This window comes from Cyclopterus lumpus, chromosome 1, assembly GCF_009769545.1.
Source record: "Cyclopterus lumpus isolate fCycLum1 chromosome 1, fCycLum1.pri, whole genome shotgun sequence".
NCBI lineage: Eukaryota > Metazoa > Chordata > Actinopteri > Perciformes > Cyclopteridae > Cyclopterus > Cyclopterus lumpus.
This window is the reverse complement of record NC_046966.1, coordinates 7,352,275-7,379,165: the sequence shown is the minus strand read 5'-3', so window position 1 is coordinate 7,379,165 and position 26,891 is coordinate 7,352,275. Positions and strand designations below refer to the sequence as shown.

The window sequence follows — 26,891 nt, the reverse complement described above, 5'->3', positions numbered from 1 at the left end:
ATCACCTGCATAAATTGGCTCCATAAGTCTTATATATTTTTATTGACATGCTGTGTTGTTTACTCTTCCAGGTGCGTGAGATGGAGGCAGAGTTGGAGGACGAGAGGAAGCAGAGAACTCTGGCTGTTGCCTCCAAGAAGAAGCTGGAGATGGACCTGAACGAGCTGGAAGGACAGATTGAAGCCGCTAACAAGGGCAGGGAGGAGGCTGTTAAACAACTCAAAAAACTACAGGTACACACACACACACACTCTTGTTCAGTGCATAAACTAGAAGCTTTTGAAACTTCTTCAAAGGTTTCCAACACAGATATCCGTTTATGAGACAGAAGAGGGTATCAGTTGTTGATGGGACACTCTGACCCTCCGTACTGTTAACAACATATTGAAGGTGCAGCACAAACAAAAAGTGATACTGATGGATTATTATTCTTTGTATTACTTCTATTTGGGGGTAATTAAGCACCGGTGCCCGTTTAATGCCGTGTCCATTATCGGTGTGTCAGCTGCTGCTGTCCGTGTTTATTGGCGGGCAAATCAATGAGCTAAATTAATACCTCATGGTTATTTTTCTGGTCCACATTGTCTCTGTAGGCTCAGGTGAAGGACTACCAGAGGGAGCTGGAGGAGGCCAGATCCTCCAGGGATGAGATCTTCACCCAGTCCAAGGAGAACGAGAAGAAACTCAAGAGCCTAGAAGCTGAAGTCCTACAGCTACAGGAGGTCAAATTCCAGATTTTCATTTAAATGAAATTAAGCTAATTTTCTCATATGAACTGTTAATATGTATTTTTAGAATGAATATCAACTTTGTTTAATCAGCTCCAGTCAGACTGTATTGCAGTATTTGATGGACAAAAATGGGAGAGCAGCTTATCCAAGATCTTGTCCATGCTGATGTGTGTTCTGTGTGGTTTGAGTAGGACCACGCAGCGTCCGAGAGGGCCCGGCGACATGCTGAACAGGAGAGGGATGAGCTGGCGGATGAGATCTCCAACAGTGCTTCTGGAAAGTCAGTCGCCTTCTTCATACTAATATTTCAAGTGTCCTTAAAAAAAAAAAAAAGTCTGTCAGAATTCCTGTACACACCATGATTACAAGTGTAAGTGTGTGTGCGTGTGTGTGTGTGTCAGGTTGTCACTGCTGGAAGAGAAGAGAAGGCTGGAAGCTCGCATCGCCCAGCTGGAGGAGGAGCTGGAGGAGGAGCAGGGCAACATGGAGCTGCTCAATGACCGTTTCAGAAAGACCAACATTCAGGTAACTGGACTTTGCACTTGTGTATATACGCATCGTCATGAACTTGGCTCCAGAATGGTTAGATTGCTTCCATCGATGTTACGCGACGTCTCTTCCTCAGGTCGACACCCTGAACACAGAGTTGGCCGGAGAACGCAGCACTGCACAGAAGAGTGAGAGCGCTCGGCAACAGATGGAGCGGCAGAACAAGGTCTTGAATAGTTTATTAAACACATTAGCATACATGATAAATGCACTGATGTGCATACAGAGGTTGGATAAAACAGAAGAAGCAGATTACCTGTGTACATGTTGAATGTGACCTATTATCAACACCTCAACTATGAGAAAAGTGATCAAATCCAGATTCAGAATACACGACATACATGTATTTGTGTCATATTTGCTGCTCATGATTCTAACAGTTACATGTTCTGAACTTAGGATTTGAAAACCAAGCTCGCAGAGCTGGAGGGGACTGTCAAGTCAAAGTTCAAGGCCTCCATCACCGCCCTGGAGGCCAAGATCCTACAGCTGGAGGAGCAGATGGAGCAGGAAGCAAAGTAAGTGTCACATGTTGAGTTTGGTCAGAGGACATTTAGCATTCGTTTGAGGACGAAACGCTTCTGCTCAGCTGTTTGGACACGTAATTAGGTTCATTTTGAGTCATTTGAACATCCATAAAATCATCACAACATTGATTTTGAAGGCAATAATGCTGGTAGATGGTGCTAGTAGCGTTACTAGGGTTGCAAAGGGGCGGAAAGCCAGAAAGTTTGCTCGGGAATTTAGAAGAAAAAAAATGTGCCTAAGTCGTTTTGCAAAAGCATATACAGGGAACTTAAATGTAGTTGAGAACAAGACTATGCACGCCTAGCTCAGCTGGACCCTGAATGCAGCTGGTTGGGAACATTGTCTGCCAGAAACGTAAACATAAAACGTTCTGTTGTTTTTGAACGTCTTTGTCATCAGTGTTGCGTCTGAACGTTCCAGCCCTATGCCTGGCAAGTGTGAGAGCGCCGAGTGGCGTAGAGGCCAAGAGCGGTATTGCAGACAGATAGAGATTTCAATTATAGCTCGCAACATATTGAAAAAAAATAACTGAACTAGTTCATTTTTTGGAGCTGTGAACTTAGTTCATAATTCAAAATTTTGAACTATGAACTGAACTAGTTCATTTTAAAATGTGTGAACTATGAACTGAACTAGTTCATGTAGAAAGTGAACTTTCCCAACACTGTTTGTCATCACCTAGCATATTGATTACTTGGTAAACTGAAGCCATGTTCATTTTAATACCAAGTTTATTTGTATACAGTAGACTAACTTTTTACAGCAATGAGGAGGACGTTGATGAGGTCCAGGAAGAAAGCATTTAGACCTGAAAGGATTCAGGGAAAAACACTCCAAAAACTTTTGGTTGTGGGGTGGTGATCATAGGGAATACACCTTTTTTATTCAACGCGCATGTTTTTGTTGTTCGATGAAAGAATAAAGTTCTACTCACAAAATGTCAAAAATGTCATTTTTAAAAGTTGTATTATAAATGTTTGCATGCATGTCTGCTTATGACAAGGTACATACAGTTAAATTACCCCAAAATTCCCAGTTTATTCCAGTGGAAAGTTTCCAACTTTGAATATTCCCGGAATTTTGCAACCCTAAGCGTTACACGTTTCTTTTTTTATTTAACTCATTAGGGAAAGAGCGGCAGCTAACAAGATCGTCCGTCGTACAGAGAAGAAGCTGAAGGAGGTGATGATGCAGGTGGAGGATGAGCGTCGTCATGCTGAACAGTACAAGGAGCAGGTATGGACTCACAAGATGCAAAGATTCACTTGTACTCAGGATTGTTATTCAGCCAACCACGACCTCTCAACCCCTCCCCCCCGTCAGATGGACAAAGCCAACTCTCGTATGAAGCAGCTGAAGCGTCAGCTGGAGGAGGCGGAGGAGGAGGCCACCAGGGCCAACGCGACCCGCAGGAAGCTGCAGAGGGAGCTGGACGATGCAACCGAGGCCAGCGAGGGTCTCACCCGTGAGGTCAACTCGCTCAAGAACCGCCTCAGGTACGAGGAGGACTCTGCTAACCCCGTGTTAGAGATGTCCTCAGATGCCCCTTGTAAGAAAAATAAACTAAAGCAAACACAACAGTGACGTAAAGCACAACATTAAAAAAGAACTGTGAATGTGATCTAATACTGACACAAACAGTTGTGTGTATTCGCTGTAAGCTGTCAAGATATTTTACTGGCACAGTATCCAGTAATCTAAATTCTGATATACTTATTATTGCAATATAAAAGTTTGTCTTCAGCGTGTGTGTATTGGCAGGGATTATTTTACATGTACGCCAATTCGCTTTCTTGCCAAGAGTTAGAGAGGTTGGTCTCACGCCTGGATGCTAAAGATGGTGCTGGAACAAGGAGGAGCCTAGCTCATCTTTATCAAACGTTCACTAGTTAAGAGGCATTTAGTTTGTTTAATCCGAACACATAAATAATTACTTCCTGCCGCTGATTGCCAAGAAATTGTTCCAGCCTCTAACCTTCAGTTTCCCCCCAGATCTAATCACCTCCTTGCCACACAGACATTGATCTTCTCATCACAAAGTGAATTTCTCAAATGTTGACCGAGTCCTTCAAGCAGCAGAAGGTTTATGTTGTAGTGTTGATTTGTTTTCGAGCAGGCGCGGCGGGCCGGTCAGCAGCTTCTCCTCCAGCCGCTCGGGTCGCCGCAACCTCAATCTGGACAGCGCCTCCGTCGACATGTCAGACGATGACGCCGACAGCCGCGCCGGCGACTTCAACGAGACGCAAACCACCAACGCCGAGTAAACGCGGCGACCCTTTCGTTCCTCGCATTTCCCCTCCCTCACCCCCCCACCAACACCCCCCAAAGAAAGATCCTTGGCGTCTCCATCGTCTTTATTCATTTCAAACCACTGGCAGATGATTGGAGCGATGTTTTTTGGTAACGCTGGGCAGAGTGTGCCTGGGAGCCCTTTTTGTATCAGTTCACAGTGCAGGGAAACTCCATCATCCCCTGAATACAGCCTCGGGCCCTCGAGAGTCACAGGTGGCAAACGGACAATTCTGCCTTACTCTGCTCTCCTACTAGTCCCGGCTCACCTCTCGTCTCAGCGTCATGAGGTAATACGCTCCCTCCCATCAGGGTTAAGTCATCGGCTCAGCTTATTGAGAAAGGTATACATAGGTGCAAAGTGCTTTTTATACATATGAAACTGTAGGTGGAAGCTGTGAAGTGCACACACACAAGTATGTGAACGCACCCCATACTGGAATTGCAGGTCTACAAGGAAATGTATTACACTTTGGTGTTATTGGTGTTCTGCTCACTAGTCGTGTAAAAGCCTCTCGTATCCGACGCACTCCCTCCTCCCAAAACAGAAAAGGTCTCCGTGGCCTTCGGCGCAGCTGCTTTTGTTGCATACGTCTCCCGCTGAAGTACGGACTGTTTGCTTCTCCACGACAGGATTGACCAACATCTCGGGACATGCAATTGAAAAACATGGACTCTGGATTTGAAGTGTATTATTGTAGAAAAAAAAGAAGAAAAAAAAAAAAGGTATTTTATCATCTGTGTTGCTTCATCTCCACTTTTAATGACAGAATGTCTCGCTGGGTTTTAACTAGAGATCTCAGCTCTGGTGTTGAGCGTGTCCTCGATGGGTCGGAGCTGCCATCGGTGCACCGATGCTGGAAGATGCACAGAACTGCACAGGAAGACGTTTGCATTTCTAACTGGAAGCCAACAGGGAGACAAAGCTGTTTCTTACTGGAAGCACTAAACTGTCACTCGGTCGCATTCTCACAATTTTGACACTAAATGGCTATGAAGTTGATCAGAAGCGCAGACAGATGGAACAGTGCCATGCCCCACTACTTGAGTCACAGCTTAAAAAATATTATTATTAGGTCCTTTACCACCTTGTCCCGCTGATCTGAATGCATTTTTAGAGACTCTTCGTTGCTCAATAAAATATGTTTTAACTTTCAATGAGACGTCCCGAAAGGTCTCAGAAAAATTAAACATTTTACAGCTACAATTCCATGACAACTGTTTTTTTTAACCCAAATCCAAAGTTACATTATTTCCTAATTCCAAATGTTAGGTCACATACAAGACAAGCGCATTGCTTTGGATCTTGTCCATCGTCAATGTTACAGGAGTACCGAGTCAGCGCTTTTCTTTTTTTTTTTCCCCATTTCACACACTTTGGCTAATAATTGAAAAGAAAGAAAGAAAAGGGATGCAACTGTATTTTTCCAACACCTTCAGTAAGTGTTAAACCTTTTTCAGAGCACTTTATTCATTTTTTTTCGAGAAGAAAAAAATAAAATAAGCTTCTCCGCTCAAACGTGACGGTGAACCAACCGGGGGCACTTTGTGATTTGAAGCCCAACTCTTCAGACTACCGACAGACTTGATGAAGCACTTAATATACACCTTTGCATTTCAGCCCAGGTTCCTTTTTAATAAAGTTTTGTGACTTGAGGCTCAGCTTGAAATACAGCCGCCACCTCAACCACGAGGGTGAGAAACTAACTAGATGCCAGGTTATTCTTTCCCTTTATCATGGATCTGCAGATTACGACTTGTTGCCCTTCTCCCAATTGTGAACAGTAGGTTTCTTTAAAAGTGCCTTAGACACTAAATAAGAACATGAGCGGGCAACCGTTTCTCTACAGGTGTGAAAGAGGATCCGGTCCACCAAGCAGAGCGTCAACTCTTTAGTGTTTGTTTCTGTGCTACATATCCCGTCGGCTCCGTGACTCCACGTTCAGAAGTGTTTGGGTCACAATCCGTGTTCCAGTATCATTAACGAGAAGTGGAGCCCTCGGCAGCCGAGCTCCCCAAACGGAGTTTGGTACTAAGGTTTTCCCGTGGAACCAAAACTTAGTACCGACGCCATTTTGGGAAGCGATGGTCTGCACAGGATTCCATTTGGTTGAGAGCTTTAACATCCACAAGTAGTTAACGTTTTTATTTTATTATTATTACTCAGCTGGCTGTTGACAACCATGCATTCAACTGCAAATACTCCCATCATATTATTTCTTCTATTATTTTTATGTTTTTTGTTTCGTTTGTTTTTGTAAGAAAAATAAAGCATTTTCATTGTATTGTTATAGTTTGTTTTGGGGCTGGGGGGTCTTTTTGCATCCTATTCAGTTTATAGTGTTCAAGTCCAGTTCTCTCTTTCTGCTCCCAATCAGATATCAAGCTTTCATAGTTATTATAATGTACATTTAGAATATTACAGAAATATTTTTTATTCAGGATTTATCAAATAATGCAACATTCATTGCCATGCAAACTCAAGTTGTTGACTGTAGAGCAACAATTAGTAAGCAGAACAATATTCGATGACTTTCAGGTCCAGGTCCGGATACCACGGCGTCTGGGTCCAGACCTGGACTGCAGTCCCCCTATTAGTGACCCCTGCTAAACACTTATTTTTAGACCTAATAAACTTACATTTTAGGACTTTTTTTCAACATGTTACTGTGAAAAATGTCATGCATTAAACTATCCAGAATCATTAAAAGAATTAAAAGCTTAATCTTAAACAGACGTTAAGTAAATTCAAGTAACGTTACTTGTAGTAAATGTTTCAATGCAGGACTTTTACTCTTAAGTTAGTTTTGCTTTCACTGACAAAACCAATATTGAAAGGTAGAAAAGTACAGCAAGACTGTATTCATCCCCAAATCACTGAGTCCATCCCTCAGAAACATGTGAAATACACTTTCTTCAACAAATGTCTTCCGACATACTATACAATTATTTTTGAATGCCATACTTTGGATTTTTGCTATGGCATACTATACTACACTGGGTAATACATTCCTATAAACAGGAGCACTGTCATTCATGTTCAGTGAATCACACTTTCACCATCCTGCTGTGATCATAACGTATAAAGTCATTAATCTGAAAAGCCCAACAAATGCCCCTTTTGCTGCACTCAAAACTACAGTGACAGCTGTTTTAGGAAATGTGTTGCTCTTATTACAAATGAAATCTTTCCACAGTGGCCTTACCTGGTTGCAACGATACCCACTCGGCCTGCTGCTGATGTGCTCCGTCTCCACAGGTCGAGGAAAGAAACTGGAGCTTCATTTCAGTGTTGATCAGTGAGTGTAAGAACCCTTTTCTTCAGAAACCAAAACGACAATGAGGTTTCTCTCCCATCCTCTGATCCACAGGTGTTTAATTCCCCTGGTGACCCCTCCCCTTCTAGTCGACCAACCAATGAAAAGCATGTGAATTAACCACGATAGGGGTCCATGGTGTTAATGGTGACTGAACATGTGGCTGCATAACACTAATGTCCAGTGCTCATTCATTTAAAAATACAATACAATACCCTTGCACTGATACGCACTCAAAAGATGTAGAACCATTTTTTAAAAGAAAAGTATAGAAGAGTAGTCATGAAAACCACCTGTTCTGTTTAATTTTATAATTGACACACAAAAATAACCTACAAAAAGACCAAATTAAGTAACCAGTTAACCACGAAATGTCACTTGTATCCTCCCCGACCCCAAAAGAAAGCACAATGTATAAGATGTCACCCACTGCTCCAGTCACATGACTTCACAATGACATCCTGAAGGACAACACGTCAACGCTCATGAGTTTATAGGGGGGGGGGGGGGGGGGGGGGGGGGGGGGGGGGGGGGCGCAAGAATAATCGCACACGCGCGCGCACACACACACACACACACACACACGCACAGTGACCAGCAACGCCCCATCCAAGTGAGCTACAGAACAATCTTTGGCGTCATTCTCGGCGCCGCTGGTCAGTCGGACACACGCACGCGCAGGAGGAACGAGTCGGGCGAGGACACCGAGAGACTCCGGAAGAACGGTTTCATAGCGGAGGTATTCAGCGGAGGGAAGGTGTCCGCCCCCACAGGTGTGGTCAGACACACGGCGACGGGCATTTGAACTCTGCTGACGTTGGAGCAGCAGACCAACAGGCGGAAGGAGCTCGCGCGTGTCGCGTTGTGCATTTTGCAGCCGCTCATCTGGGCGCGTGACTCCGGATATAAACGGCGTCACGCTGCGTCACAACGAGCCGAAACAACGTCTGACAAACGGGAGTCTCGCGCGACAGAACATCTGCAAACACTCACACCGCCGACGCGTTGAGGAGAGGTTGAAAGCCAAGCGACCACGTGGCCCTTTGCATTGAGCGTTTTACAGTCCTGCATAGATCTTTTTCATACGTTTATAATACGAACTAAGGCGTTGTGTTGTATTAAGTTGGATCGAGTTAATAAGCAGAGAAAGTAAATAAAAAAGATCTTAGCTAAAACAAACAAACCTAAAACAATTCAAGTAGGCTACAATCTTGACGTGCGTCCCCTCTCACAGGCGGCTCGGCTCCTGTTCTGAACAGGAGCCTCGGCTCCTGTTCAGAACAGGAGCCCAACACTCAATTCAAGTCTTTTTTCCAGAAAAGGTCCAGTGTGATTAAACAGCACCAAAAACTGCGCAAGAGAGGGGCCTCAAACGCGCTCATTGTTGTGAGAAGGGGGTACACGGCTTTACCCATCCATACAGAATCATCTGGAAAGAGATTAACAGTATATTGTGTTTTTTTATGTACATACACACATTCAAATAAACGTCACCGCTCTCACACACTCTCTCTCTCTCTCTCTCTCTCTCTCACACTCACACACGCATGTTTTTGTCCCTGTGTAAATTACAAATAATTTATCAATATTAATTTAAGCTACTACTTAACAGTCATTTGTGGGAGCAGAGGTGACCACAATAAAAGTTCTACGGACACAACGATTCCCACATCTGAGACAAAAAGACGAGAAAATAAAAAAAATATTTTTTTCTTCTTTTTTCTTTTTGTACTGCAAGAACAAGAGTCCTGTTATTCCACCTAAGCTTAAATACAATTTATATTACGTAGCATACTACTACTCATCTATATCACCACCTCGCTCACACTTATTCCACAGTGATCAAGGTCGGTCATATGTAAACATGTTGACAAAAAAATAAAAATAAGCCGAACAAAAGTAAAAGTGTTCTCGTCATTCACTCAGTCTTGTTCTCATACCCGGTTCATTAGAAAATACAGTAAAATGAATTTATCATTGCCACTTGTGGCGAGGATAAACCTATTCTCCTTTAGGTCCATTTTAAAAGAGGCAGTGGAGCTCGGCCCCCTCGTACCACGTCACCGTGTCAGTCAATCTGAGGGAAGATTCCTATTGGGGAATGTCCAGGAGGCTGCGATGTCACTCCACTGGTATCGGCCTCCTGCGCTGTTATTGGTCAGTGGGATTTCCTCTTCATGTCCGCCCCCTGGCTTTGGTTCGCATCTGAGTGGAGAAGATGGAGATGTTTAACTATTCAACGTTCACTGAACCTGCAACCCAGTCTCCGTGAATTAAAGATGTCCTTCATTATGCAACATTCTATTTATCCAACACACACACACACACACACACACACACACACACACACACACACACACACACACACACACACACACACACACACACACACACACACACACACACACACACACACACACACACACACACACACACACACACACACACACACACACACACACACACACACACACACACACACACACACACACACACACACACACACACACACACACACACACACACACACACACACACACACACACACACACACACTGCCTTCTTTAGTTCCCATGTGGAAAATCTTTCTCCTTGTACAATCAGAGTCAGAAGCCACATCAGTGACATCTTTTAAATCACATTCATTTAATTAATTTTAGTTTAGCTCATCAAAATAATTTAACTTGGAATATTTTGGTGGCTCATTGAGGCTCAACAATTAATATCTGAATAATTTCAGAGCATGCCAAAGACCAAATATACTGAAGCAAGCCGAAAGTTACAAAGCAAAGAACGCAGCAGCCGAGCAGAGGACAATCTTACACAGACAGATGAGGAGGAGGAGGAGGAGGAGGAGGAGGAGGAGGAGGAGGAGGAGGAGGAATGCAGATTACCTGAGAAAGCAAGCTGCAAGTGAGGAGGTAGGGCAGCCTGCGCCCCTGACTGGAGACTCTTATACAGATCTGAGGAGAGATGGAGGGACGATGAGAGGTGAAGGCACCAACATTTTAAATGGGAGACCAGCAACAAAAGATAGGAGGGGCTCAAAGTCGGGGGGCAGACGTCTTTACAGACGTCAGTCAAAGTGACGTTAATTACCCATCAATCGTTTAGCCCAAGCTTAACAAGTGTATTTTCATCTGTATAATTTAAGTAAATTGAGTAAATTCAAGACGCTAATTATTAAACCAAAACAGTACAAAATATTAAATCTATTTTAATTGACCTAAATGTTAGGGGGAGTAAAACAAAACTAGTTTAAAGATACTGGTACTGATACTAGAAAAATACTGGTGAGAATCTATATTCTTATTGACTAAACCAACAATGAATTGCTCTAACAAGTATTGTTTGCCTAACATCTGATATAACTTATTCATGTGTGCCACAGAGCTGCATTGTTGTCCCAATCTATTAAAAGTGCATCAATGAGTAACATGTTCCTTCATTAAGATGAACACTGGCACTGGTATTCGTTTGAGTTGCTCAAACACACATCGTCCATCTACTCTAAATGATCAGCTGTTATAGGACATTATGTCAGACATATAACAAAACTATTGATTATTCATTTGTTTATTAAAGATATTCACCTCCGTGTGTTCCGGACAATGTAGGAAAATCATAAAGTACTGAGTCTGATTCTCTGCTAGTCATTTATTTTTTATAGAATTTGTTGACACAAAAAAAAAAGTATAATCACCAACATTTTCCTTTAAAAAGAATAAAACCGAGAAGTTACCTACTGTTCCTTTTCAACTTTTGGAAAAGGGCAAAACACATTTGGTCTTAAAATCACAAATGTTGCTCCCTTTTATTCCTCCTAAATCAATGTTAAACAACAAAAGTTGTGTATCCGCTCACCCATTAGGTCGCTCTGTGCTAGGGTGTATCCTGAGTTGGAGCTGGGGGCTGAGCCCATGCCAGCGACCCCTGAGGCTCCTGGAGGGTTGAAATTGAGCAACGTGGGGAACTGGAAGGGCAGCGAGACTGGAACCAGGCCTCCCAACATCCCAAAGCCCAGGGGCAGAGTGGAGGGGTTGCCCAGGAGGGAAGTGCCTGCTGTTGATACCTGCAGAAACGAGACGCAAACAAAAGGTTCTTTATCCGTGTACTCAGACATGCAACTATATTGTCTAATTAAGAGTAAAGCCAAATATGAAACATGCTTCTGTCCAATCTTCAACTCAAAAGAAACAAACCTGTGAGAGGTGTGATGTTGTAGAGGACGTGGCCAAAGTTCCTGAGGCAGCCCAACCGTTTCCTGCCTTTGAGCTCTGGTTACCCCCACCCACCGCCCTCTGCCTCTGCCCGTGATTGGCCGAGACTGAAGGTGCAGAAGACAGGGGAGTTTTGTCTGGGCGACTGCACACAGTTGATATAACTCCCTTGTTGATGCTACTGTTGCTCGTCGTGGACTGAGCTTTCTGGCCTCCAGCGAAACTGAAGCTGCCCTGCGTCTGCTTCACCTGCCCGCCGCCCGATACACTGAAGGGGGGGCGAAAAGTTTTGGGGGTTTTGGGAGAGTACTGGTGTTGTTGCTGTTGGCTGGGGATCATTTGATGGGAGAGCGAGTGGGAGGGCGAAGATGACGGTGAGGGTGAGGAGGAGGAGGAGGGAGGAGGAGTGGGTGCAGGAGGCCGAGGGGTGAGCTTGATGATGGGAGAGGAGTTGCTGCTGTGGGAGGACTTGGTGAGGGTGGCCTGCATGGGTGTGATGAAGTTGGCCTGGTGGTGGTGATGATGTGTGTGTGATTTACCTTGAGAGGCGTGTGAGGTATGGGAGGTAAGGGACGGCGAGGAGGCCACCGGGGAGGGAGGGCAGAAGGACTGCAAGCCAGGGTGGGTGCTAGAGTTAGAGCGGGACAGTGAGGAGGGGGAGGAAGAAGGCGTGATGCTGCTGCTCATGCTGCCGTTGCTGCCGCTGGCTTTAGCACCGCTCTTGGCCAGTCCTTGAGGGGATCCCATAGCTCCCAGCATCCCCGCCGGGCTAACAAAGCCCTTCTGATGGGGGGGCAGCAGTGGGGAAGCGGTGGGAGGAGGCCGCTGCTTCGGGGGCGATGGGGCCGGGTATGGATGCATCTTGCCACTCACGCCCATCACCAAGCTTGGCCTGTGATTGGATGCTGCCATGGTAACAAGTCTCTGAGTCTGGGTTTGGCCCATGGTGCCAGATCCTTTAATCAGGCCGTAAGGACCAACTGCAGTCCTGGAGGCCAGCGACAGGCCTGCTGCCTGCACACGAGCCAAGGAGGAAACAGCGGGAGACGAGGAGGTAGAAGAGGAGGTTAGTAGTGTTGTTGTTGTTGTTGTTGGCAAGTTCCCAGCAGACGGCAGCGGAGCGGCCTCCACCTTAGAGAGGCAATGCTGCTGCATTGTGGATGCAATGGAGGCAGAGAGCTGAGAGGCTGAGGGGTAATGAGGGGTGACTGGGGGGGGAGAGGAGGTGGGCATTTGCAGGGGCGGGGGTGACAAAGGACTGTCTGAGAGGCCCAGGCCCTTAGATGCATTGCTGAGGAGGGCCAGAGCGTGGGAGATGGAGTCCAGAGAGGGAGCGGTCAGATCCTCATCCAGTGAGTCTGACAGACAGATGGGCTCCGGGGGCGATGAAGAGGAGGGGGGCTGGCGGGTGTAGGTCAGAGCGGATACGGAGGTGGAGGTCATCATGAGAGGTGGTTTGTGGATCCAAAGACCCTCCTAAGAGCAGAAGACATGTGATCAGTGTCAGTACCTCAGAGGCAGAAAGAGCCATGCCTTTTATTTCCCCTGGTTTCCAGTTCATGGAAACTCAAAACCGATATTCTGCAAGACTCAAAATGGTGACATTGGAGCGGAGCAGCAACTAAATCTATCAACAGGACTATATAGAAAGAAAGTTTTAGTTTTTTTATAACGGTCATTGTTCAACATGGCAAATATTTTATTAGCCTTCCTATTGTTGGTAGCTTTAATGTGCAAAATCTCCTGGGCGGTATCTTAACATTGAAGTACCAGGAGAACGGAAAAGAAAAAACTACTTAAATCATGGAACATTATTTCAGTGAAACTCTGAGTTGCAGAGTGGGTATAACAGGAATAATAATAATAATACTAAATTTAGCATGTCAGCCATTTTTCTTTCTTTACCTGGCCTTCATTTGTTAATGTTGGCAAAGCATCCGGCTACGGTTTGAAACCAGCTTTTATACAATAGTTTGAGAATAAAAAACCCTGCAGCATGGAAATAGTAAAATTTGACTTTTGAGACATCAAATACCAGAGATCCACTTCAGTTATACACAATCAAATAAATACTGAATAGCAATTCTGTCTCCAGAACTAAGCCAATATGATAAGAGCAGCCAAGACACATTATGAGGCACCGAGTAGTGGCATAGTGTTCGTGATAAACTGCTGTTTGAATTTGTATTTTTCAGTTCAGTTTGTACTTTTAAACTGACAATGATATCCTGATAATCTGAATTATACAGTAAATGATCCGAGCGGTCACTCACCTTGGCTTTGGCCTTGGGCCCAGGCACCATTCTCCTCTTGACTCTGGATGGAACAATACAGGCAAATATTCAGACTTTGAGTCACAATTTGCATTCAAGAGAAAACACTTATTTTTAGTAGCAGTAGTGTTATTGTGGACACATGCGAGATGAATAGGTACATTTATTACTTACAGGTTTCCAGTGAGGTGACTGTGAACGGCAAGACTTTCCTTGAGCAAAATCCTGAGCAGAGACAAAACACACCGCGTTCATTGCCAGAGGACAAGAAAATTAATGTTAATGTTAAAAGAACATCACTGTAATGGATGAGGAAGAAAATGACAGCTAATGTACGATTACTAATCCATGCTATCAAAGTGAATGCAGAGACCCACACAAAGTGGTCATATGGTATGGAAATTCAAGTTGGAAGTGTTTTAAATATTGTTAAAGTAAAATTTGCTTATTGTTGCCACGGGAGCAACTATGTCCATTTTGACACGACAGAGTGGGTTTAAAAAAAAAAATTACAAAAATGTGCCTCCTTCAAACTCTGAGCTACTTCTTCTGAGTAGAGAATAGTAGAGTGTTCAGAAATATAAATGGCCACCACCACACATGATGACAACCAGCTGTTCGGCCTCCAGCCAACAGAAACGTTGGGAGTGTGAAGATTAACTGGAAAACAATTATGTTTCAGCAAATATGCCGTTGACATTGTGACTTGTGCTGCATGTTGCCAACCGTTAAGCTATTTCCATTGACATCTCAACCAATACCATTCTCTTTTCTCTGCATGGCTAATGTTTTAAATAACATTATTAGTCACTCAGTTCATGTAGTGAACTATGATCATTGTACTATCAATGTTTTGCAATATGTGTCTTGTGTATGCTGATGTTGTTGCCTTAATGTCTTGTATCGGTATTTTGGTTTTAGAATACCTTGCAGTTGAAAAGTGGCAAGCTGGCCAACATTGGCACATTGACAGAAATGTTGATTAATGTGCATTGGTGTTACAAATAAAAGAAATGAACACAGTCCCGGGAAAAAATAATAATTGGCTGCCGTTTACAACAAACTTTGTTTGATGGGAAATGTGCATCCATTCAGCAGCCTAAACTCATGCTTCTCGGAGCAGAAATGCAGAACACAACTCGCTTCTAGTTTAAAAAGGTCAACTCCACTGTTCTCACCCTGGAGAATTTTCAGTAATTGCCTTATCACCATGAAGGAATTTGTTCACCAGCGGTTTTATATAATGGCTATTTTAGCCCAACACACAACGAAAAACAAAGACACACGCACACACACAGACCTGGCCTGCATCCAGCCTTTGGGCCATAGTGGTTTGACCTCATTCTCTAAGAAGGCCTTGAGGTAGTCCTCCACAGACAGAGAGCACTGGTTCTCCATCTCGTAGCAGCTCAGCTTCACTCGCACCAAGCTGCACAGCAGGTTCCTGCACAAACACAAATGTTCAATTCAACGGAAATCCTTCACTATTCAAACCTAAATTAGGCTGCAGGTGTTGAGCACATAATGACAAAAGGAGACTGTTATTCTTCAGAGAGTCGGAGCTAATAAAAAATAAAAAAAACATTCCTGAAAATGTCGAGGCTGTTAAGAAAATGAAGGATGATTTAAAAGCAGCTGAGCAGAGTCAGTCTGCTGGGTTTTGTAATTACATCAGGACAGTAGTACTAGTAGGGGTTCCCACATTCATGCCGGCATAAAAAGTAAAGCTTTCCTAAGAAACTTGCAAGGGGAACTTCTCCGTTTGTACACATCAACAGTCACATTAGCATAACACAACAAAGCCTCTGAGCGGTGCATGATTTTAATAGGGGGTAATGTAGGCCCCAGGTTTTGACAAGGAAGAAGAATACGTGGATAAATAACATGATATCTTCTGTTGCATCAATTTGCAATATTAAATCTGTGGAGCACTCTTTAAGGACTTGTTTTGTAAAATCCACAACAGTTAGGGAATTTTCTCGACTGAGATTTTTTCCCCCTCATTATTTTTCAAAACCCTAATGCCTTATTTTTCTCCATCCCAGCCAATTTGAACAATCTTTAAAGGCCTGTGTCAGATCTGTTGACTAGATTAGACACAGAAAGGGGAGAACAACAGTAAAGATGATGATGGTGATGTCATCATCATCATCATTACCTGAGCTTGTCATCCCAGGCAAACTTCTTCCGCGGACCCATCACCCTCTTCCCAGGCTTTTCCTCATCTTCCTCCTCCGAGCCATTCTTATCGCCTTCTTCTGACTGCTGCCTGCAGGAAACACACACACACACACAGTCAGTAACGCGTTAAACGCACACATTCACAAATGGTTTGAATAAACTTTATTGTATAATCTCAATGAGTTCTACATTATTGTAGTTTTATGTCCGATCAGACACATGGCTATTCTGTAAACAAAAACTAAACATGACTGTCTGAAATTCTTTTTAGATGGATGTCAGTTTTGGTTCCGTTGGTGAAAATGGTGAACAGCCATAAAAATCAGACCCGATGACAGGCAGAGGCAGAAGAATTAGGGTTTTAGTTTGCGTTCACCCATTTAATTTCTTACTTGAAACAAGAAACGAAGATGTACTTACTTTGCAACCCTGGCCATGCAGTCCATGTTGTATCTGGCTATTTGCTCTGGCATCACACTACACACTGCCAGCTTCAGCTTCAACAGCGGCGTCCGTAAACGATCATCCTGAGTGAGGAAGAGAGAGAGAGAAGGGGTGGTTTAATTAAGGACAGCAGGGGAAAAACAAGAGCGAAAGGTGGAGAAAACAAAAAAGTTGAAGGGAGAAAATTGAAGTCAGAGTGAGGAGAATGGGAGTCACAGAGGGAGAGAGTGGGGGAGTATTTCAATGTAATTAGTGAACACTGCTACTGTAATGGTCCATGACAAAAGACATTTAAAAACCAGTTTTCAGTGGCAAACCTCATTATAATCTGCAGAGCTACATGGAAAGGCACAAATAATGTGAAGAAACTAGAGGGTCAGTTATTTACAAAAGGAGCTCGATTTAAGCGGCTCAAATGCTCAGAAATATTGTGGCAACTCAGAAAACAGATGGTTTGTAGGAAACACTCTGAATATTTTGTTTGTTTGTTATGAAAGAAAAAAAAGAAAAAGAAATGTTGTGGTAAGAGCATTACTTTGTGCCACAAGGGACCATAAGAAAGCCCTGGAAGTGACAAACAAATAAAAACACAAAGTAGTAGTTGGATGAGAAGAAAAACGACATACAACGATGTAAAGAGGGTTGTGAGAGACACTCTTAGTTGTTTCAGAGTATGGACTATACTAATACTTGCATCTATATCATCTAGAAAATAGTCTCGTATATAAATTATTTGAAAACTGCATTTCATATCAGACATTGCATTGTTAGTAGATACATTCATTGTTTTAATCTCAAGCAATGACAACTTTCTCCTAAAATGTTAACGGTTGTTTTTCTTCACGACAAGATTTTTTAAATTAAACTTACAAAAACAATATCAGCCATGTATCATTTGCAAGATTATAGTCAGAACTTTAAACGGGTGGATTCTGCTTTGTTATTGGTAGAAGTTGCTGACAACATTTGCTGTCAGCAAGATGAGTACAATTATCACGTATTGCCACCTCATGACAGCAGCTGTTGCCTTCAGCGGCAGTCGGTCAACACTTAAAAATAACTACTTCTTTGAAGCATTCAAAATTCTGAAGTTCAGTTATTGTTTGGATTGAAATGTCGCAATAATCCGGTTTGTGCCTGGTCGTAGCGGAGCGTCTCATATTCGAGCCTCAACAAACATTACAGGCTGTTGTGTAACCAAACTATGTGACCATGTACGAGGTGATATTGATTGGAATTATTGCTAAAATAGTTTAAATGGTTTCACCAAATCAATGTCTTTATTGTTTTTTGATCGGTAACTACCTGTAAATAACAGTCCATCTTTCTTTGTGTACATTAGTGTTCATTTGATGCTCTGAAGCCTCGGGGGAAAGCTTTCCTTGCTGAGCTGCCGTTATCACGTTTAACTGCGATTGGCACTGCTGTTTTAGAGCTATGACACCAGTGATGTGACTGGAAGAACGTATGTGGTTGTGGAGTATATCAAGAGAAGAAAAAGGAGCGGAAAGCCACGAAAAAACGAGTAATTGCTACTTGCAGACTGCGTGGGCAAAAATGCACAAGAAACCTACTTCACAATAACAAATCATTACATATTTAACATTTGGTAGGCAAACATTAAAATATGCAATCATTTAGATATACATGATGTACACTGTATATGATAGAATGTTGGCTTTTACGGACACATTTTTGGGCTACTCCATATCCTTGTGAGAGGGCCTGATTACTGCACACAGCCTTCATGTACTGGTGGGTAAAAAAAAATAAGACTCTCATATTAAAACTAGTCTTTTGTGACCAAGCAGGATCTCTTACTGTCCCACCATTCAAAGCAGTCGAGAACCGGCACCTGCTCCCTCCAGAGATACGCCTCACTTACCTGGATGTTGAGACTGAGCTTCTTCAGGCGTTTGAGGAGTGCTTCTTTATTGCACGGTACAAATGCCTCCATGTGCGAGTAGATGCCTAAGCGCACATCAGGAGGCTGCTCCTGGACCTGCAACTCAATGCTGAGAGGAGAGGGGGGAGAGAAAGTCACAACTGTGAGGTCCAGAAATCAAGGAAATGGACATTTATGGCGGTGGAGGTTGAAAAGGGAAAAAAACATGATGAGATACAGAGTGACAGACTAAAAGAGAGAAGGGAGAGTAAAGATTGGGGAGGAATAAAGCGTAGTTGTCCTGAATGAGGGCGAACATAAAGTTGAAAAAAATAGGAGGGGAATGGAAATGAGAAGCATGTCATTAACAAAGACAATGGGAGACAGAGCGAAAACAAAACACTTAAAGACAGCAGGAGAGGTGGGGAGGGAAATCTGCAGAAAATGAGAAAAACACTGAAAGCGAGGACTGTGCTGGGATTTGGCTGACGGTGATTTAAAAGCTGTCCTACTCACTCCAGGAGAATGTTATTCATGTCCAAGGTGAAAAATTTCTTCCTGCCTTCTTGATCAAACTGCCGGGAGGCCTGTGGGAGAAGAGGTTGAGTCAGCGTTCCACCGATCCATACAGTACAAATACATATACATGCATCTGTGATGCTGTGCCTTTGGGGACTTTGTTCTGACAGAAACACCTCATAGGTTTGGCTTGTTTGCCCTTTCATTTTTGGCTGGTGTGAAAGCGGTCACTCAAACTCAAACTATAGCAATCAATTCAAAAGACTACTATGAAATCCACCTGCTGACCGAAAGGAACCGTCACGGATCTCCTGGTTAGTTCCTTATTTAAAAATCCCACACAGTAACCATCTGATGCTTAGGTACAACCTCTCTTCCGTGACGACTAATAAACGGTGCAGTTGCAGTCTTGACAGTCATAATCAGCCGTTTCTTTGCAAACCCATGTGACACCAAGCTCAGAAAAACAAACAACGCACAAAAGTGCTGCATGATCGCCTGTCACTGGAATTTGGTTCCCCCACAGAGCTGATAAAGTAGCACAGCAGTCACCAAAACGGTCATGTTGCTCTGAATAACTTGCAGCTCTTGGTTTGTTTGTAAAAGGTCAACCTGGAAGCAAAACAGACAAGAACTTAAAGTCCACAGTGAAGAGTGTTTTTTTTACTTGGCTTGGACCAAATGATTGACGCTTCCTTTGATGAATCCCAAAAAGAAGCTTCTTGCTCAGTTTGAATCTCCCAAGCTTTCCCATATCTTTGGAACACAAAATCAATGGCTTCATTTATTTCTCTGGCTCCCTCCTCCTCACTCTTCTTCACCTCTGTATAGTTCACTTGAATCATCCTTTTCAATTGCCTCTCTCTGCCTTTTTGCAACATCTAAAAAAAAAACAATTCTCAGCTACAAATGGACTCTGTGGCAGTGATGCCACGCCTGCCGTTTTGGTCCAATAAAAAAAATGTAGGATTCAGCTTGGAGCCATGTTTCCCCAAGGCTTTGGAAGAGCCTATTCTCATTGGTCTAATCAATAATCATGTGCCACTTCCTTAGCTTATGGGCATTTGCGTTTCAGCCGCCCACAGACAGGTTACAGATGACTCACCGTCCGCAGGTCTTCGATGCGTTTAATAAGCGGAGCAGGCAGTCCATCAGGCAGCGGAGGCGGAGGAAACAGTCCGCTAGAAGACCCCGTGCCTCGCCCTTGGCCACTTCCTCCTGCTGCTCCTTTGAGGCCCGGAACACCGACTCCGAGAACGCCATTCTCCCTGGCCGCCGCCATGGCGTGCTGCTGGTCAGTGTCCAACACGCTGAAGTCCAGCTCGCCTAGGAGATCCTGCAGCTCCTTCTCGTTGGCCGAGCCTAGCAGTGACATCACAGCGGGGTCTGCGGTGAGGTCAGCCAGTGACAAGTCGCTGGTGGCTGCGTTGCCCTGCGGATGGGTGGAGTTAGAGGCCAACAGGTGGTTCGTTGAATTGCTGGAGTGTAGCTTGTTAGCCACGACTCCTGCCACACCGGGTTGAGCCATGTTCGTGCTTGTTTTCCTCATCTCCTCCTTCTCCCGGGTAAAGCGGCGAAGCATGGCTGCCAGGTACAGCGAATCCTTCATCAGCTTCTTCCTCTTCTTCTTCTCTGGCCGGTGGAGGGTTAGGGCTGTAACTCTGTTGGAGGAAAGCAAAGCAGTGCCTTGTCAGCAAAATGCTTAATACAGGTTTTAAATTAATGGAGATACAGGTCCTCAAACTGCATCTGGATGAATCATAATGTATTTAAATATGGGAAGAGTTACATACACATACATCCGATATATATATATATATATATATATATATATATATATATATACATATATATATATATTCCACACAAAAGCACAGGAGTATAATGTCACACTGGATTATTAGCGCTGTAAAGAGTGGACAAATGCATCATCACATATTCAGTGGACCATAAATCTATGGCGTCCAAAAGGTCAACTTTTCAAGCATAGGAGAGGAACTTTACCATTTAAATAACAGTGCCATGTGACATTATCTATAAAAATAGATTGGCTTAATGGTTGTGACTCGTTCAATTAGGTGGTGAATTTCCTTAAAAAAATTGTTTTTTAAAGATGTGTGGAAAGTGACGAGACAAGGCAGCTTGCTCAGCTTGTCATGAGCCTTAAACTAAAAAGAAACGACATGAATACGTATAAATTCATCAACTGACACCAGACAAACCACAAAAGAAAGACAATAATATTGTATTGCCATGATTCTCACCCTTGTTTAGGTACTCTGTTCTTCTTCGGGTTCTTCTCTTCCAAATTATCCACTTCCTTCTTTTTCCTCTTCCCAATTACTTGTTCCTTGTTGTCATTGGGCTTCTGAAACTAAAGCACATGCACCCCTTAACTCAAAGAAGCAGAAGAAGACAGTGAAAATCAATAAATTCCGTCTCTGTCGGTGTGTGTGTGTGTGTGTGTGTACACAAGTATGTCCTTCAGAGATTTCTCTTGATGTGGTGACGGATAACATCTACAACACGTTCCACTAAACCTAATGAAAATCAAGCTCCTGTTGGGAGGACATTGATGTGCCTGTTCATGTTTAAAAAAAACAAATGGGAAGTAAAATGGTAGTAATATTATTATCAAAAAGAATAGAGGCCACACACCTCTTCCTGTGGATACCCTGCTTCCTTTATTACAGAATAAAGCTGGGTTTTTAGCCAAACTGCATGTTTGGGAAGTACTTAGCACGAGTCTGGATAAATGAGACTTGAATTATAACGGCCGAGTGGTGTGAGAGTTTGGAAACCGATAGTTTTGCGGTTGTTAATTAGTTAGTTACTTTAATTCATCAAGAATAAGTTTTTTTGATTCTTCATTCACTGTGAAGGCATGCGAGAAAAACATTTTCTTCTCATCACTCTTTCACAAAGTCAATTAAATTAAATTCAGCAAAATAAATAATTTCCAGGCCTGAAAGTGATTTTGAAACACTTGATAAGTTCCCTTATGTTCCGCTGTGAACGAGTTAAAGTAGTCTCACCTTGTCCTCCTCTGACTCCGAGTCGGAGGCCGCTCTGAACTGCAGCGTGCCAGTGTTGATGTAAAATCCCCCCAGCTTTGTGGTCAAAGAGGCAGGAACCAGCTCGTCATACTGAGGAAAAAAAACAAAGAAGACAGTTTGTTGTATAACATCACAGGAATCTTGAAAACAGTAAATCCTCTTACACAACAAAAGCGGATCCCGTAGTAATGCTCCTTGTTAATTTTAGGAATAAGCCTGAGCTCCTATGTTGGTCAGAGAAAACGGATGACTTGTTGTGGGCCAAAATAAATAAAATGTCAGTCCCTCCAGGCCACAGATGAAAGACTTTTCCATCACTGAGCATATCAAAACAAAGAGGAGAAAAAAGGGTCAAACAGGTGCTGCCAACTTGTGAGTGCAAAGAAGACAGCCATCAAAACCACAAAACCAATATTATATACGATGGTGGAGATTCCATGAAAACAGCATAATTGTAGCTATTACAGCCAGACAGAGCGATATCCTCTGAGCAACTAACACGGTCAAATAAAAACAATGACATATCCCTGTGTGGACACAAGCAGCAGAGACGTATTCATGAGTCATGAGGATGATTTCAGACCATAGTCTGAGGTTGGTTGTAAGGGTCTATCTTTAGAAGAGCCACTGAATGCAACCGTATAAAAATATCAAGCCAGGAAATAAATATTTAACAGCCGAGAAATCATTTCTACCTCAACACGACAAGAACAGCACTTCAGGAATGTGACGCGGACGGACAATTAATTAGCAGGTAATACGGGAGAAAAGATAACAAAGTGCAACGTTATTATTAAGACTGAAAGGAGACATCTGACTAAATAAAAGTGACATCCTTAAAAAAAAACTAAACCATAGGTGAAAAATCACCTCATTATTAATAAAGTGAGGGGCACTCACAGCTTCTGCGTTGTCGATAAAGGGGTCTGTCTCGTCGTAGCCAAAGCCTATATCAATCAAATCTTGCATTCTGTCCTTCTTCTTCTTCTTCTCTGTGTTAGCCTGAAAAATAATTTAAAAATATGGTATAATATTATGTTTGGATTTTGATTCCCAGGAAAAGTCCTCACATTTATTCTAATCTGACTCCTAAAATGGCCCCTTTTCAGTGATGATCTACAAAATGTCCTCACTTTCTCAATGTGTTTTTATGGGTATTTGGTCCTCTAAGAACACACCTGACTGATAAAACCATCGAGCTCATGAAGGCATCTTATAGATATGCTCATTAGCCGATAACGATCAAGAAATTGCGCAACGGAAATGTCAAACACATGTTTGAGCTCATTCATCTATTCTCTAATACATAATCTGTCCACCACCGAGTTGACTAGTTTACTTTGACTGTAAAATGTTCCACTAATTACGCATCTAGGTCAGAATTCTTTGAAAAACAAACAAAAGAAGGATTTCTATTTAAAAAAACATGTGTATGGGTGGCATTAATGTAAAAAAACATGTTTATATCATATCAGACATTGCATTATTATTAGATACTTTAAATCCTTGGGTACAAATCAATGACAGAAAAAAATATATATATCTGTCTGTTGCTTCTGAGATTTTTGCCTTTGTCACCATTTCCCAGGAGGTCTCAGGATAGAGGGTGTCACCTGCTGTACAACTGTAAAGCTGATATTGCCATTTAAAGTCAATTTGCTTGATTATAAGTAACTAAATAAAGAAACAACCAGTAATATAAACCAATACAGCAGCCAATATTAACTTGCTTATTTATATTTATATATATATATATATATATATATATATATATATATATATATATATATATATATATATATATATATATATATATGGGCCCATAAGTAACAAGAAATTGCAGTCCAGAAATATCAAAGACATATATGAGGTCATTCAGAAACTATATCACCACCACATTGATTGTCCCCACATAGAGAAGTGGCAAGTTGATTTTTAACTGTAAAATGTCCAGCTCAGGTACACGATTATCAGATTGATTTTTTTTTTTACTCTCAAATCTGAATATTGTAATCTGGCTCAAAAACCCATTATTAGTCAGGGTATAATTCTAACACAATCAAATTAGAAACACCTCAACAAAAATAAAAAATGATAACTCACATATTTATTTTCAAACTTTTTTGCCAGGGCCTCCACCTGGAGCCGCTCTCTCTCGTCATCATTGAAGGGGTTGTTGGGATTGTGAGCTGAAGTCAGATTTGGACGATTAGTCTTGACCTGGAACAAACAAAAATAATTATATTAGATATTATGAACAGGAATAATCAGCGCTATGGTTCAAGTGCCCCTCACAACAAGACGCCTATGACTTAACCTCAAAGTAAAGAAAAGTCCAAATGACAAAATATCCATACATTATAACAGTATTAGCAGCAAACGTAGGTATCAATGACATTTACAAAAATGTAAATATGATGCTGGCATGGCCACCTTTAGGATTCCAATAAGAGCCATTTAATTAAACTATGGTGTTGCCACTCGTGTAAATAATAGGATAAACTGGATTATCCCAAAGCACACAGTATCAAAAGGAGGCGAGCTTCTCTTTGATCCCTCAGCTCTGACATTTGCCTCGCGCCCTCGCTACATCCTGGTACTTCCATCAGCAATGCTCCATCATCTCTCCATCACCCGCAGCCAGAGGGCCACATGCAGCGTGGCCCTTCTAAGTGCTGAAATGGCAGAGTATGTGGAGCTGTTGCTGGGCAAGTTGGAGTGAGCAGGACACAGGTAGCGGCACAAGATGAGCACCATCTCAGCATGCTAAAAAAAAAAAAAAAGAGGAGGTCCCTCGACAAAAAGCTGGGATCCGATGGAGCGCAGCAGAAGTTGGGTCGACGCGGAGCGGACCCGCCGGCTGCGTGGTCAAAAATAATACCGCTGCTGGTCTTTTGTGTGCAGTCGCACGAGCGGTCAGTCTCAGCCGCGGAAGGACAAGGTGCACTTCCCCCTCTCACTCAGCAATGACAAGTCCACACAAACACTTGCCAAAGCAAATAAAATGAACTCCGGCGCCAGTGTCGCCCGGCCTGGTGGCGTTAGTCCGACTGGGAGATCTCACCTGGAGGTTTTGGATGAGTTCCCCGTAATTAAACTCGGCGGAGGAGCGGTCGTCGGGCTCCGGCAGGGACAGGTTGAGCCGCACCGTCGCCCTCTTCTCGACTCCAGCCTCCTCCCTGTCGCCGGTTTTGCCGAGCCGACCGTTGCTGGCAGCCCCCCCTGCCCCGGTCGCTGCCTCGACCTCCCCGGCTCCACCGAAGTTGAAGTCGGCCTCCTCCTCCAGCCGGCGCTTCCTCGACTCCGCGGCTGCTCCAGCTGCGAAGGCCGAGAGGGTGACAAACTGCACTTTTCTCGGTTCGGCCATTTGGATGAGCTGCCTGCCTGAACCTCGCTCCGGACAGACGGCGACAGCGAGGAGAAGAGCTACTTCGCGAAACTACTCCAAATTGGTGGCTTGAAGAGGGTTTCGCGAAGCTCCGACGGCGGCTCGGTGCCTAGACGGATGTGTGGGCCTCCTCCGCACCATGCGAAACGAACTCCAGGGGTGGTGACGGTCGGGGAAAAGTTGTTTTCACGGCAGCTACTTGCATCCTCGATTTGCTATGGGGACGAGACATTCACAGGAGCCATCTTGGGTTTCGGGAGTAAATAAAATATCAGAAGAGAGGGGTCGCTGCGCCTGCGCGGACGCACAGGACGGAAGCATCGTGACACTGGTGGGGGCGGGGGGGTCGTCACGTCCAATCACCGCGTGCCCCGATCCTAAACCCGCCTCTGTCACAACCAGCGATAATAACAACACTGTCAGTACTGTTATGACCTTTATAAAGTGTCTGGGTGAAGGACAGGCTGTGGGAAACAGTGTGTGTCCAGATATCGATTACCAGCCTCGTCTCAATCTAACGATCGGCGGCTTTCAGTGGAAGCCTTTCTTTCCGTCTATTCAGGGAAATGCTGAATTGTGCATTTTTCTACAAAGGCACCAGCACACACTCAAACATCAAATCCTGAACGGAAGAAAGCAAGGCAGGTGGTTGGCGGTCTCAGTTAACCAGCCCAACACAGCTGGCTCAGTTTCAGGCAGGTTATACCACCTGTTGATATTCGGTTTAACTGGAGCGGACCTGCTCCTTATTACAAAAAACATGTGGAAATTAATTTACATTTGATATTGATGCTTGTATTTTCTGTACGCCGTTGGTAGAATCGACGTCTGGATTAACCTGTTTAAAAGCTTCAGGGATTTTGTTGTTGTTTTGGGCCCTTATTAACCTCCTTACACACACATACCGCCCCTGTGCACTGGGGCCAGTTGGAAAATGTGCAATTGTAAGATCCCTTCACAGATTGTATGCACAACGGTCACTTTAATCATCCTGTCAGTGTGAAACTATTTGCTTCCACATTAAAGTTGGACTTCTGTCATGAGTACATCTTAATAATTACAGCTCTGTGTATTCGGCTATATCGGCACGTAAAATTAACAATCACAGTGATAGTTAGAGGCAACTAAAAGTAATCTTCTTTAATTTACTGCACACTGCCCCAAACCCTTAAGCTGCCTCAAACAGAGAAAAAGAGGAAACTGCAACTCCGATACCATTGCCAAATACATGTAAGAAAGGAAATAAATCAAACTGTTTTTTCAGAGAGTTACTTATTAATACTTAAAGAATACTTTTGCTAGTTTATTTGACATCAAAATCTTTCCTTATCTCTTAATAATCCGAATAATCTATTTTTGTCTGGCGCTTGTTTCTTTTCCCCCCGTTCTTTACGGTATTTGCTCATATCTTGTGCCTCTTCAGCTTAGCTGGTTTGCTCTTTCTTGTAAATGCATTTAGTATTTCTGCATTGCTTACAAAACATTGAGGGAGTCGGTTACTGTACAAACCG

General features: G+C 43.3%; 2 protein-coding genes across 6 annotated transcripts in view; one reads left to right on the top strand and one right to left on the bottom strand.

Annotated features, from left to right (window-relative positions):
• LOC117730244 (myosin-10-like) overlaps positions 1-5,304 on the top strand; it is a 49,780-nt gene extending 44,476 nt beyond the window's left edge. For 2 of the 3 annotated variants that reach the window (XM_034531800.1, XM_034531808.1), the window contains 9 exons: positions 72-233; positions 594-722; positions 923-1,011; positions 1,133-1,256; positions 1,357-1,446; positions 1,680-1,798; positions 2,936-3,044; positions 3,132-3,304; positions 3,925-5,302. In XM_034531800.1, the coding sequence (XP_034387691.1) occupies positions 72-233; positions 594-722; positions 923-1,011; positions 1,133-1,256; positions 1,357-1,446; positions 1,680-1,798; positions 2,936-3,044; positions 3,132-3,304; positions 3,925-4,072 (1,143 nt within the window). In that variant the 3' untranslated portion in view covers positions 4,073-5,302. Of the gene's footprint in view, positions 1-71; positions 234-593; positions 723-922; positions 1,012-1,132; positions 1,257-1,356; positions 1,447-1,679; positions 1,799-2,935; positions 3,045-3,131; positions 3,305-3,924 lie in introns of all 3 variants that reach the window. The other variant, XM_034531792.1, reaches the window with a different exon arrangement.
• A 2,653-nt stretch (positions 5,305-7,957) lies between these two features.
• On the bottom strand, positions 7,958-25,702 carry ubn2a (ubinuclein 2a). 3 transcript variants are annotated; one of them, XM_034531766.1, is made up of 17 exons: positions 25,057-25,702; positions 24,096-24,212; positions 22,893-22,994; positions 21,972-22,082; positions 21,201-21,310; positions 20,042-20,597; positions 18,934-19,004; positions 18,418-18,547; positions 16,509-16,615; positions 16,066-16,176; positions 15,208-15,351; positions 14,082-14,132; positions 13,908-13,950; positions 11,617-13,110; positions 11,279-11,486; positions 10,309-10,377; positions 7,958-9,619 (listed from the first exon to the last, which is right to left on the bottom strand). In XM_034531766.1, the coding sequence occupies exons 1-17, from the start codon at positions 25,357-25,359 to the stop codon at positions 9,573-9,575; spliced, it is 3,774 nt and encodes a 1,257-aa protein (XP_034387657.1). In that variant the 5' UTR covers positions 25,360-25,702; the 3' UTR covers positions 7,958-9,572. The 3 variants fall into 3 exon arrangements, with proteins under 3 accessions (XP_034387657.1, XP_034387666.1, XP_034387673.1); XM_034531775.1 differs by lacking the exon at positions 10,309-10,377; XM_034531782.1 differs by lacking the exon at positions 22,893-22,994.
• Positions 25,703-26,891: the final 1,189 nt, after the last annotated feature.

Coding starts and splice junctions, on each gene's coding strand:
- ubn2a (XM_034531766.1), bottom strand. CDS start 25,359: ATGGCCGAACCGAGAAAAGTGCAGTTTGTCACCCTCTCGGCCTTCGCA. Junction 21,311..21,971: donor CGGAGTCAGAGGAGGACAAG/GTGAGACTACTT, acceptor CATGTGCTTTAG/TTTCAGAAGCCCAATGACAA. Junction 11,487..11,616: donor CAACATCACACCTCTCACAG/GTTTGTTTCTTT, acceptor TCGTTTCTGCAG/GTATCAACAGCAGGCACTTC.